Source organism: Miniopterus schreibersii (assembly GCF_964146895.1).
Source record: "Miniopterus schreibersii genome assembly, chromosome: 10".
Taxonomy (NCBI): domain Eukaryota; kingdom Metazoa; phylum Chordata; class Mammalia; order Chiroptera; family Miniopteridae; genus Miniopterus; species Miniopterus schreibersii.
Window position 1 is genome coordinate 32,443,718 of NC_138110.1, and position 12,033 is coordinate 32,455,750.

General features: G+C 44.5%; 1 protein-coding gene across 1 annotated transcript in view; it reads left to right on the top strand.

Annotated features, from left to right (window-relative positions):
* The first annotated feature begins 209 nt into the window (after positions 1-209).
* Positions 210-12,033, top strand: part of KLHL14 (kelch like family member 14) — a 91,017-nt gene continuing 79,193 nt past the window's right edge. The window contains exons 1-2 of the mRNA XM_081148870.1: positions 210-240; positions 1,979-2,971. Of these exons, the coding sequence (XP_081004996.1) occupies positions 2,022-2,971 (950 nt within the window). The 5' untranslated portion in view covers positions 210-240; positions 1,979-2,021. The remainder of the gene's footprint in view (positions 241-1,978; positions 2,972-12,033) is intronic.

Here is a 12,033-nt window from a genome sequence, read left to right on the forward strand (position 1 = left end):
GCCTTGTGTCTGCCTTGTGTGTATTTTGTTGTCTTTTGGGTTGTTGGCGGGGGGGAAGGGATGGGGAGGGAGTGTTGGGGAGGGGGTGTAGTTATGTGGCAAACGCTCATAAAGATGAAAACTGTTGCAAAAATAAGCAGATGAGGGGGAAAGGCTAAGGGGGATCAAGAAGGCAGGGGAACAGGGAAAGATGGGGGTGGGGGGGGAGAGACAACGGAGCGGAGAGAGCTGGAGAGAGAGGTATGGCCCGGTCCACTTAAACACGGAGGTTCTGGGAGTCGTTTCAGGAAAGCCGGAGCTCGGGGGGCGAGTGTGAGGGGGTGCAGCCGCGGGAGCGAGCTCTAGGCAGGTTAGGGTCCACCTGGAACGGGATGGTAAAGTGAGTGCAGAGGAGCCCAGCCGGGTATGAATCGGAAGCCGGCGACCCCGGAGCGGCGCCAGGCAGGGCAGAGTGCGCCGCAGAGGAAGGGGCAGGTCCGGCGGGATCCTCGGAGCCGGGGCGGCGGCGGCTAGTCCCCGGCGGGCGGGCGGGCGGGCGGGCGGCGTGTGGGCACCGGGTCCCTTTCCGCTCAGCCCTGGAAGGTGCAATTATAGGTTAAGGACCTGGAGTAGCGACTTCGCCTCGCCTCCCCCATCCTGCCCTCCTCTGCCTAGAGGTGGGAGGCTCAGACTTTTTACAGAAGTAGTTCCAGGGCCGGGGAAGTGGGGGTGCCCGCGTGGGGGGCTGCTGGGGGCTGTGCCGAGGGGCTGGAAGGGAAGCTGCGGCTGCGGCGACGGTGTGGGGGGGGATGCAGAGACCCCAGCGAGGAGCTGGGTCCTCCCCACCCCCACCCCGCCCCCGCATTGGACAGCCCCCACCCCTCCCCCCGCACCTGCCTGTTAACTTGAACTCAGTTACTGGAGTTAACGCCGCTGCGCCGGGTGCCGGGGAGGGAGGGCCGTCTACGCGCACCCTCCCGGCTCTGGCTCCAGATCCACCCCGGCAGCCCTACTTCCCCCCCCCCCCCCTTCCTCGGCGCTGCCCCGCGGGGGAAGGGGAGACCCTCTTCTGAACTTCCGCGCCTTGAAATGCGGAGGGGAGGGGAGAAGGCGCCCGGGGTGGGGGGCCGGCGGGATTCTCCTGCCAGGTTTCAAGGCGTCTCTGGAAAATTAGTGGCACTGAGTGGTGACGGGGAAGCCAACAGTTTGCGAAGCAGGGAAGCAGGCAGGGCCGGGGCGAGGGAAATGAGCTAGAATTGACAAGGACAGCTCCCGCCTCTGCCGAGTCCGCCGAGCTGGTCCCCACCGCGCTCCGCTGCACTTTCTCGGGAGAAGAAAGGGCTTTATCTGCTCCCTCGGACTATTAGCCCAGGAGTTTCTTGGGGCAGCACGGGTAATCGAAAGGGTCCCCAGCTTTTGGAAGGCTAAGACTCACTCACCCGCACTCTTGTCGCGCCCCCCCCCCCCCGTCCCTACTCCCTCCCCCCCAAACGGACCAACTGTGAAACGCAGAGCTGCGGGCACAAGTTGACCTGGAAGCTCCTCCGTCGGTCGCCTCTGCGCTCTCGGGGCACCCCCGGCTCCCCACTGCCTGGCCTTTCCCTTCCTCCTGCCCGGCATGGGCACGAGCCCACGAGGCGTCTCGGCCTCAGCCGCCACTTTGCCGTCGCTGCTGCCACCGCTGTGGCTGCCAAGAGCCGAGCCCGGGGGTTTTAGGAAAGTGAGGGGCGAAGTGTGAGGGCGGTGGCGCCAGGAGTAGCCGAGAGCAGGACGCGCTCCCGGACCCCAGGCAGGGCCCTTCGGGTGGCGCGCACGGGCCCGGCGCCCTCTGAGCTTCCCCTCGGGTCGGGGTCCCGACGCGCGCGGGCACGAGCGGGCCGAGCACTGACTGTTGTTCTTCGCCCTCCCCTCCCCTCCACACCCTTCCCCACCCCTGCCACACCCCACCCCCTCCACTACCCTGCTCCTCTCCCTCCCATCCCCCACTCCGCTCTGCCAGGCTGGAGGAGGGTTTAAAGCCAGGTGCGCCGAGCCAGCTCGCCATGTCCAGATCCGGGGACAGGACCTCCACCTTCGACCCCAGCCACAGCGACAACCTGCTGCACGGCCTCAACCTGCTGTGGAGGAAGCAGCTGTTTTGCGACGTGACCCTGACGGCCCAGGGCCAGCAGTTCCACTGCCACAAGGCCGTGCTGGCCTCCTGCTCGCAGTACTTCCGATCGCTCTTCTCCAGCCACCCCCCTCTCGGGGGAGGGGTCGGCGGCCAGGACGGCCTGGGGGCCCCCAAGGACCAGCAGCAGCAGCAGCCGCCGCAGCAGCCGCCGCCACAGCAACAGCAGCCGCCACAGGAGGAGCCTGGGACTCCTTCCTCCTCCCCCGACGACAAGCTGCTGACCAGTCCCCGGGCCATCAACAACCTGGTGCTGCAGGGCTGCTCGTCCATTGGGCTGCGCCTGGTGCTCGAGTACCTCTACACGGCCAACGTGACCCTCTCCCTGGACACGGTGGAGGAGGTGCTGTCGGTCAGCAAGATCTTGCACATCCCCCAGGTCACCAAGCTCTGCGTGCAGTTCCTCAACGACCAGATCTCGGTGCAGAACTACAAGCAGGTGTGCAAGATCGCGGCGCTGCACGGCCTGGAGGAGACCAAGAAGCTGGCCAACAAGTACCTGGTGGAGGATGTGCTGCTGCTCAACTTCGAGGAGATGCGCGCCCTGTTGGATTCCCTGCCGCCCCCCGTGGAGTCGGAACTGGCGCTCTTCCAGATGTCCGTGCTGTGGCTGGAGCACGACCGCGAGACCCGCATGCAGTACGCGCCCGACCTCATGAAGCGCCTCCGCTTCGCGCTCATCCCGGCCCCGGAGCTGGTGGAGCGGGTCCAGTCGGTGGATTTCATGCGCACCGACCCGGTCTGCCAGAAGCTGCTGCTGGACGCCATGAACTACCACCTGATGCCCTTCAGGCAGCACTGCAGGCAGAGCCTGGCCAGCAGGTAGGAGACAATAAAGCGGAGAGCTGGGGTGGGGGTGGGGGTGGGGGTGGGTGCGGGAGCCCGAGAGGCCGGAGGGAGGGGATGGGGTAGGGAGCAGGGGGGAGAGGGGTGGGCTGGGCCGGAGGCTCCCGGGAGCTGAAAACCACAAACGCAAACAAACAGTTCAGACTGTGCGGGGAAAGTTGATTGCATAGTCCCTGAAAGGTCAACATAGAAGTGGCCTGTAAAAGCACCCCGAAGCCCAGGTTCTCAGTCTCCCCAGAGAGGGAGATGTGGGACTTGGAGACCCCAACTGTCAGGCCGGTGGGGCCAAAGGCCAGGGCAATTACAAGTGCAGCTTTGGAACCCTCTCTATCCACGCCTCCCTCCAAATCACAGTGAGCTTGTTTCAGGAGGTGGATTCTGCCTGGAGAAGTTCCCACCCCACTTCACCTCTTTTCCTGCCTTGAGCCTTCAGACGCGCCTGGCAGCTCAGGGAGGAAGGCTTTCTTTCTTTCTGTCATGTTTTTCTGGTTTTTAGTGTGTGGGGTCTGCTCCCTTAGGAGGTTAGAGCTCCAAAATGCTTTGTCTATTGGGGTCGCTACTGGAAATTTAGGCATCACATATCCAGGCAAACTTTTCTGTCATATGGAAAGCCTTTCCTTTTTGCTTTCAAAGGAGATCAAAGCAAGAGGTTTCAGGGTATCAGTGTGAATCATGCCTAGAGGCTCCCATCTCAAAGGGGATCCTAGCTGAAAATTGGCAGGAGGGGAGTCATCTAGCTCCAGTTAGGTCTGTGTGCCTGCTCAGGAGTCACAAAGAAGTTGGGGAGTTGTTGCTGTGACTGTTGTTGCTGTTTGGAATCTGTCCCTTGTGTGTATTGCAAATCAGATTTCATGTCAAAGGGGAGAGAGAAAGGGTGCCTTTTTAAAATGCTGCTGAGATTAAAAAAAAAAAAAAAAACTAAACAAAACACTATAGGATTTGACAATGGTGATTTGATGGCTTCAATTTTAAAACCCTTTTTTAATGAGCCAAAGAATAGTGCTGTTTTTTCTTTCTAGAAAAGAGAAGCAGCATCTTTTCAGTTTCTCATGATAAAACATCATGATTCCAGATGCCAGCTACCCCAGTCTAATCCATGGAAGTGTTACATTAGAAGACACATGGTTTAAAAACCCATCATGGCATTTTCCCTTTGAGAAGGATGTCTAAAGGATTGGGTCCACTTTGTGCAGCCTTGTGGAACTAAATGTTTATTTTTCTCATTATGATGTTTCTAGCAGACCTAGGTGACTAAAGTTTTAAGAAATGGAAGGTGTTCTCTATAGTTGCTTAGGCAGCACTGGTGTTCAGGTGAGGCCCACAGGAGACATGGGAAACCTTGGACTTAGGAACCTTGCAAGTTGATTTTTCTAATATTTGTGAGAGATGAGAGAATCAACTGCGGTGTCAAAATATGACAGTAAGACAATAGCACAAGCAAGAATCCAAACCCCCGGGTGACTGAACAGAGAACACAGAGTCCAAGTGAGAACAAGAATGTGAAATGTATATTTACTTTGTAAGGGCTTTTCATTTGTTTAAAGATCAAAATGGTAAGCTTAGTGTGATGGGCAGATGTCACCACAAAATGGGCATTGGTGATTAGTATTCTATTATTTAACAACTTCTAAAAGACCTATAAGTATACTTAATTTAGCATCTATCATACATATTCAAGATTCAGACAACACAGCTGTAGTCCTGAACATACATTTATTCATATTTTAAAAAATATGAACTATCTAGTATAAACTCAGAAACCCAGAAGGATAATAAAATTAAGATCTAACTTGCTCTAAGAGTAATTTTTGGAAATGAGCATTATAAATTTGACCCAATAAATAATTTCTGAAGCCCTCCATGCACTTGTATCAAATAAGTATGTCCCAGGGTTCAGTGTTAAAAGAGTTGACTTTCAAAATGCAAAATCCATTTCGCACCTTAGTCTGGATTCAGCACACCAGCTGGGGCCTGCTGGCTCTGTCCTGGTGGATGGCTGAGATACCAGGCTGCCTGGCTCCATGACGACACCTTCCAGGTTCACTGGGCCATATCATTTGAAGGATATGTAGTGGTGTCTGACCACTAAATGCTTACAAGTGTCATGGATGCTGCAAAAATCTGATACTTCTACATAGGAAGAAACTGTATATTCCTTTAAAAGTGGAAGATACAGAAAATAATTCATGTGAATCTATTGTTGATCTCAAAATAATGTAATATAGATTTTGTTACTTTGATAACTATAGCATTTTAATTTTAGGAGTTAATGATATTATTCTAATTTTAATCTTTCTTCAGAAAGAATGCAAGAATAATCATCAAGTTCCTAACTTTAATGTAGAAAAATGATGTAAGTTGCAATCAGAAGCATTATATCAGCCCATTTATTATAGCATCAGCATAATATAAAAATGTTCTTTCAGCCTTACATGTGGTTTAACAGAGAGATAAATGTGTTAAACCATTGTTTTTGCAATTGCATCACTTTTATTGAAGACAATTGAATGGAAGGGCATTCATTGTATTTATTACTTTTTATCCACCTGTGGTTCTTAAAGTCTAAATATAAAAGAGTTCCTCAAATGAAGAGAAGGAGTTGGAAAATTGAAATTGACCAGTCAGTTGAAATAAGAATAAAATATAAACAAATAAAATAACTTCAAAGAGAATTTACTTAAGAATGTTGTCTATAGAAAATAGGTCTGTTAATATAATAACAAAATTTAAACATGTTTGTAAATATTAAGTAATTCTGAATTTTTATTAAGTCTAGAAAGATAAAGCAACTCAAGCATAAAGACTTTATAAATAACCAAATTAATTTTTAATTTTTGCTCTAGTTGCTTTTTTTGTGAGTATGTCATTTATGCTCAGATTCATATTTTATTTTAGTAAACTGAGCATTAAGGATAATAAATTTAAAAGTAAGAGATATTTTCATATATTCAAATATATACATAACTAGTTTAAGACAAGACTTGAGTAGACAAAAATTAAAACATTTTGAAATCCTGTTTCTTTGTTATTTTTGTTTTGCTTTATTATATGAGATATAAAACTTAAGAAATAAGTTCTTGAAAAAGTTTTGGAAAAGTCATTATTAAAGACTTCTACAGCATGAAAATTTAATTTAATAAAGGGACATGACATGCAATGTTTAGAACATTAAGAAGTAAACATCAGGAGGCTTACAATCTAAATTTGTCTTCTTAAGTAACCCAAAGTTTCTTTTTGATTAGTATTTTTTAAATTTTAATGCATAATTTAGTAATTGTCCCAAATAAATCAAATTGGACTGGATTAATTAACTTCTCTTTTACACTTTCATTGCACCTCACACAATGTAACAGTTAAATAAATGTTTATTGAAAGTTGAAGGAATTAAGATTATAAAATTAAAAAGCCTCAGCATTGCACTTCACGAATGCCTTTCTCAATCTACATTACTATTGTACATCACAAAAGTCCATTGAACCCCTTCCATGAAAACACCTGTAGTAGAAATGCATTCATGGGAATGATTGCATTTTTTTAAAACATTTAACCACCAACGTACAGTTCCATGCAGAGATATGTATTAGTGTATAGTTTTCAAGATATTATATTTTATAGAAGATAGACTACCTTAGAAAGATTTCACTTTCCACAAAACATAGCCTATTTAAAGATTTCACATAAATTAATGTAAAAATCTATTTAAACATCAGGAATACTAATTATCCATTTGCTAAAATGACCTGCAATTATTAAAAAGCTGTTAGATTTTCTGATACACAGTTATGCTTCCTCGCTTTGGTGTTTAGAAAGTGTTTCTCTAAGTGTAAGACAGTATTTCCTATTGGCTCCCTTTCTAAGAACTGCATAACAAAACAAGCTCGTCTTGTATGCATGCATTCTCTAAATTGTTACTTCCCTTTACACCGATTTGATACCCCCAGATTAGAAGTTGTTAGGTAGTTAGATTTTGTTCCAGAATTTACTCAACCATTCAGAATACAATTTGTTTATTATCTGAAACAGGACCATTGATTACAAAATTATACCACAGGTGTGGAAGACAAATAGTTACATCCTACAATCAAAAGGCAATTAGAGTAGATATTAATGCAGTGTATTGGCTTAGAGTGTTTTGTCATACTGACAAAAGTGGACATGTTCACATTTTAATTCTTGCTTATATTTTCCCATCTTTAGGGACATGTTGAGGTTTACTTATTATCTTAGCTAATTTCTAAGTATCTCAATTTTCTTAATATAAAAACGCAGTCAAAAATGTTACTTTATTTATGACAGTTACTTCATACTAGGTGACGTTCTAAGCATTTTACATGTTAAATTTGTGCTCATAATAGCCCTAAGTGATGGGTACCATCATTAGCCTCATTTTATAGATGGGAAGACTGACACGCACAGAGAAGTTAAGCATTTTGCTGATGGTTGCACAGCTGGCAAGTGGTGGAGCCAAAGTCTGAGTCCAGGCAGTGTGGCTCGTGATTCTGTGTTCTCACCCATGGTGTTATGCTTCTTGCTATGAACCTCTCTATGCTAGGATCTGATCTGGTGATTGTTCTTAGAGTTATATATAGACTAGACTTTCCTTTTGAAAAGAAACTTGTGAGGGTTAAATATTAATGTATCTGGCTTTAAAAAAAGTGAAGGAGAGGTATTGTTCTAGGCCTGGGGCTGACTTTTTTTTTTTTTCCTGTAAAAGGTCAAATAGTAATTATTTTTGGCTTGCGGGCATGGGGCAAGTTGTCACACAATCTCTACTGAAACTACTCCACTCTTCTCTTGTAGCACAAAAACAGTTGTGGACAATACATTAATGAATGGGCATGGCTGTGCAACGGTAACGCATCATTTGTGTTCCCAAAATTTCAGATGTTTCACATGTCATGAAATATTGTTCTCCTTTGATTTTTTTCAACCATTTAAGAATGTAGAAACCATCCTGTCTATGTGGGCTGCATAAAAACGGGAGGCAGGTTGGAGTTTTTCCTTGAGTCACAGTTGGCCAACCCCCGTTCTTGGCACTTGGGAGCCACCACTAAACAAATGGACACAAAATTTTGCCCTTATTTTAGTGGAAAGAGTCCCTTTGGTCTCTCTCCTTCCACTTGGAGATAATTCAAGTCTAAATAATTCTACCATGCCAAGTTAGAATTTCAACTTCCCATAATGAGACTTAAGAATTTACATAGTGTTTCCAGGGAAGTAAATGGTGATAAATTAAAACAGTGAGAGAGTTGCTCATTTTTCCAAGGTGGGGTATATAAACATCTACCATAAATTGGTCATTATTCAAAGAAGGTTAAATATTATTTTTACGGTATTTTAATAATCTCTGGTTGGAAATTTGAGTAGTCAGGTACATTTAATCCACTGCTTTCTGAGAGTGACATGCTTATATTCAGCAAATAATTCAGCATATAATCTAGGCATATAAAGGAGCATGTGAACAATTATTTTTCTAAATGCCAACCTGTATCTCCAGCTGCTTGGATCAAAGGGCATGTGTTGTCAGCACTCCTGATTTCTAAGTGAGTCATCGGATTGAGTACAGCGTGTCTATAGAAGCTCCCTGCCTTGTCCCAAGTGGGCAACCTCTGGAGGAGCACTCCTGCTGTTGTAGGTCTGGCTTTTGTGTTTATCTCTCCCACTAGATAGTGAATGCTCTGAATATTTGTGAGCAAAGCACTTAATTCATTGCCTGACCTTGATCCAAAAATATGAGTTCAATATGAAGTGGTATTTGTCTTAAATAAAATTGAGGTCAACATTTAGGGTCTGGCTCGGTTTAGTGTGAGAGAAAAGCCAAAATTCTTCTGCACTTAGTTATCAGTTTTGAAGTTAAGGGGCTAAATAATGAAGTTGCTGAGATTTGTCCTTATGATATTGACTTACTGAAAGTCAGAATGGGCCAATATATTTTAAATAAATCTATAAAAATAAGAACTTTCAGTTTAACCATGAAAAAATGATTGTGAAAATAAAACAAACCAAAACAAAGCCTTGAAGCTTGGATTTAAACCAAGAAGCTCCCCCTCTGACCCTAGATTTCTGTGCACTGGGGTACTAAAGTGGCATCAGCCTTCTTTCTGTGAGGACAATAGGAAGCTATACATGTGAGTGATACTTACAGGTGATAATACAACAGGTAGCAGCCAGTATTACCCAAAGGCCTGTATATTTTAAAAACATAAAACAAGATTACTCTAATTGGAAATTTATTTTGTTTATATTCTGTTTCAAGAAAATCATTTTAACAATTGTTATGCCATAGATGTTTATACCTTCTCTTACTCATTTAGAATTTCAGAAAATATATTTATTGTCATGTCCTTTCCATTAACTTCCAAGATAATTCATGATGCGTGAATTACTACTGATGACTGCCTTAAAACAAACAAACAAAAAAACAAATCAACATCATTTTGATATGGGCAGGAGAGTGAGTTAACCAGGGAAAGAACTCTTAGTTGTAACATAGATGATACAGTGACTATGTCCATTTTACTGTAAACATCAGAAGGGCTTATATATTCACAATTAATATTAGTGAATATAGGTTTAGAACTATTTGCAGCATTAAAAGCAGAAAAGTACTAGGGTAAGTCTATAATAGTAAAAAATGAAAATAGTAACTATTTATGATGTGAAGAAAGAAAATAAATCACAGGAAAGTGAAAGAGAAGGAAATCAAGCAATAAGGAAAATGCAAGAAAATATGGGAAATCAAAGAAATTACGAAGAAATGTGTCAATATAGATTGTAACAAATGTACCGCACTGGTGGGGGATGTTGAGATTTTGCATGTGTAGGAGCAGGGAGTATATGGAAAATCTTTGTACCGTCCTCTCAATTTTGCTGTGAACCTAAAATCGCTCTTTAAAAAAAAGTCTCTAAAAAATAAATTAACATCATAAAAAAGAGAGAGAGATAAGCCATCTGTAAAAGAAAGAAAAAGAGCTAGTAGTAGAGAAAGATGGGCAAGGAAACTAGAACTTGGAGAATAGGTGTTCAATAATTGTTGGACAAATAATTACAAATTTAGAAGTATTTAAGTCATTGTGTACCTAACATATAATTTACAGAGTTAAACATGGAGTTAAAAAGAAAAAAAAGTCAGTCCTCAAAAAAAGTGTTTTCAAAAGAAAAAACTTTACTCCTATAATTTGATTCAGTTCAATAATTATATATTTGTAATCTGAGTTAATCAAGACGTTTAATAAAAAGCTCTTTGCTCTTGTGCTAAATGCAGTATTTTCAGAAGAGTTAGGGTTCAAAGGGGACAGCCTGTTATGCCAACAAGAGAAGAGAAAAATATTACTACATTCTTTGTAAAAATCATCTTAATTCCCAGCGTAATTGGAACTGACAGCAGACCTGATAAGCAAGGGGACCTTCACAACCATGGGCAGCTTTTCTGAACCCATGTCCCCGACCGGGCACACCCGCTGATGCATTGCAATTTACCACTAACACGAAGTTCTGCTATGGAATATCCCCCAAATATGTATTGAGCAAATACAATACTCCAAGCTCTGTGCTAGGTTCAGAGATAGGGCTGAATGAGACAGACGCATTCCTGACTTCATGTCATTTACAGTGTAAGGAAAAAGAGGAAATAATTACACAAATTAACCACACTGGTAATACATACGATCGATTAGAAAAGTGCCATGTGCTGGGAGACCGTATAACAGAGTGCTGCAACCTTGTCAGAGGGACCAAAGAAGACGTTTTTTACAGAAGAGGTTAAGATGAGCCTTAAGATGAGATATCCAGGTAATGGGTCCGGGGGACATACGGAGTCTGCAGCTGGGGAAAGCACCAGCTGAGAGACCAGAGCGCGCATGAGCATCTAGGCAGAAAAGAGTTTGGTGCCTTCCAGGAACCTAAAGAAGGTGCATGTGGCTAAAGATTATGCAGGACGTGTTGTCTAAATCATGGAGTAAATTGCAGGCTCTGCTAAGGATTATCCACTCCATGGATGAATTCAGCAGTGCAAAATTCAGCATGTTTTTTACTTGAACTGAGAAAACAAGCAATACTCTGGTGGAAACACTGCTGCCTTCGAAATCATAAACCTAAATGTATGTTCTACCTCCACTTTAGCTGAGTCTCGCATCAGTAAAATGGGTTAATAATTATAGTTCTACTCACCGGTGTTTTGTTAACAATCAGCTGAGATAAGGGGAAAAAACTATATAAACAGAAAATGCTCTTTAAAATTAATTAACTTATTAATTTTAAAAGATACATTAAGCAAAATGTACCTGCATACATGTTTGCCTGTCCAGAAAACTCTTGGACATATGTGTGATTTCACTGATAGCACAGAATTCAGCAGAGACATTTAAAACCAAGAGAATGAAGTGGAAGGGACCCCGAAGGTGAACACAAGGGCATCAGATCGAAGGGGGAGGATTAGAGTTTCTGATTGCTCTTTGCAGGTTATATTTAATTCTTGAAAGGGAAAACGATGGCCTTTTTAGCTATGAAAGTCTCCATTCTTTCTCTCGTAGAGGAGTCCCTTTTCTTTCTATTCTCACAAACTCAAGCCCAGAGGCTCCCTGTGCTGCTCCCGGAGCCTCGCACGCGGCCTGGCTCTCCGCTCCCAGCGCCTGGAGCGGGCGGGCGAGTTCACCTGCGCGGGACTCGGACCCGCAGCTCAGCTGGGCCGCGTGGAGACTGGCTCACTGGAGGCTGCGGAGAAGCGAGCTGAGGAATTACAGTCGGTTTCACTTCCCTGCCTCATGTGCTTTCAGGTGCCTCTGAAGACAGACGAGGCCAGTGAAATGGAGAGGAGTAGGAAGGGAGAGAGCACCAGTATTAAAGAAGAAAGAGGCCTTTAAAATGTAGAGGCATGGTGGGAAAATGTGGATGGATGGGTGTGGGTGTGTGTGTGTGTGTGTACATAGTCAACATGCATATTGTGGGGTTCCAGCTTTAAATTTTCTGTCCAGTGACTTCTGAGATGTGTTTTTATCAGTTGAAGGTCTATTTTGCCTGTGAGGATGGGGGTGGGACAG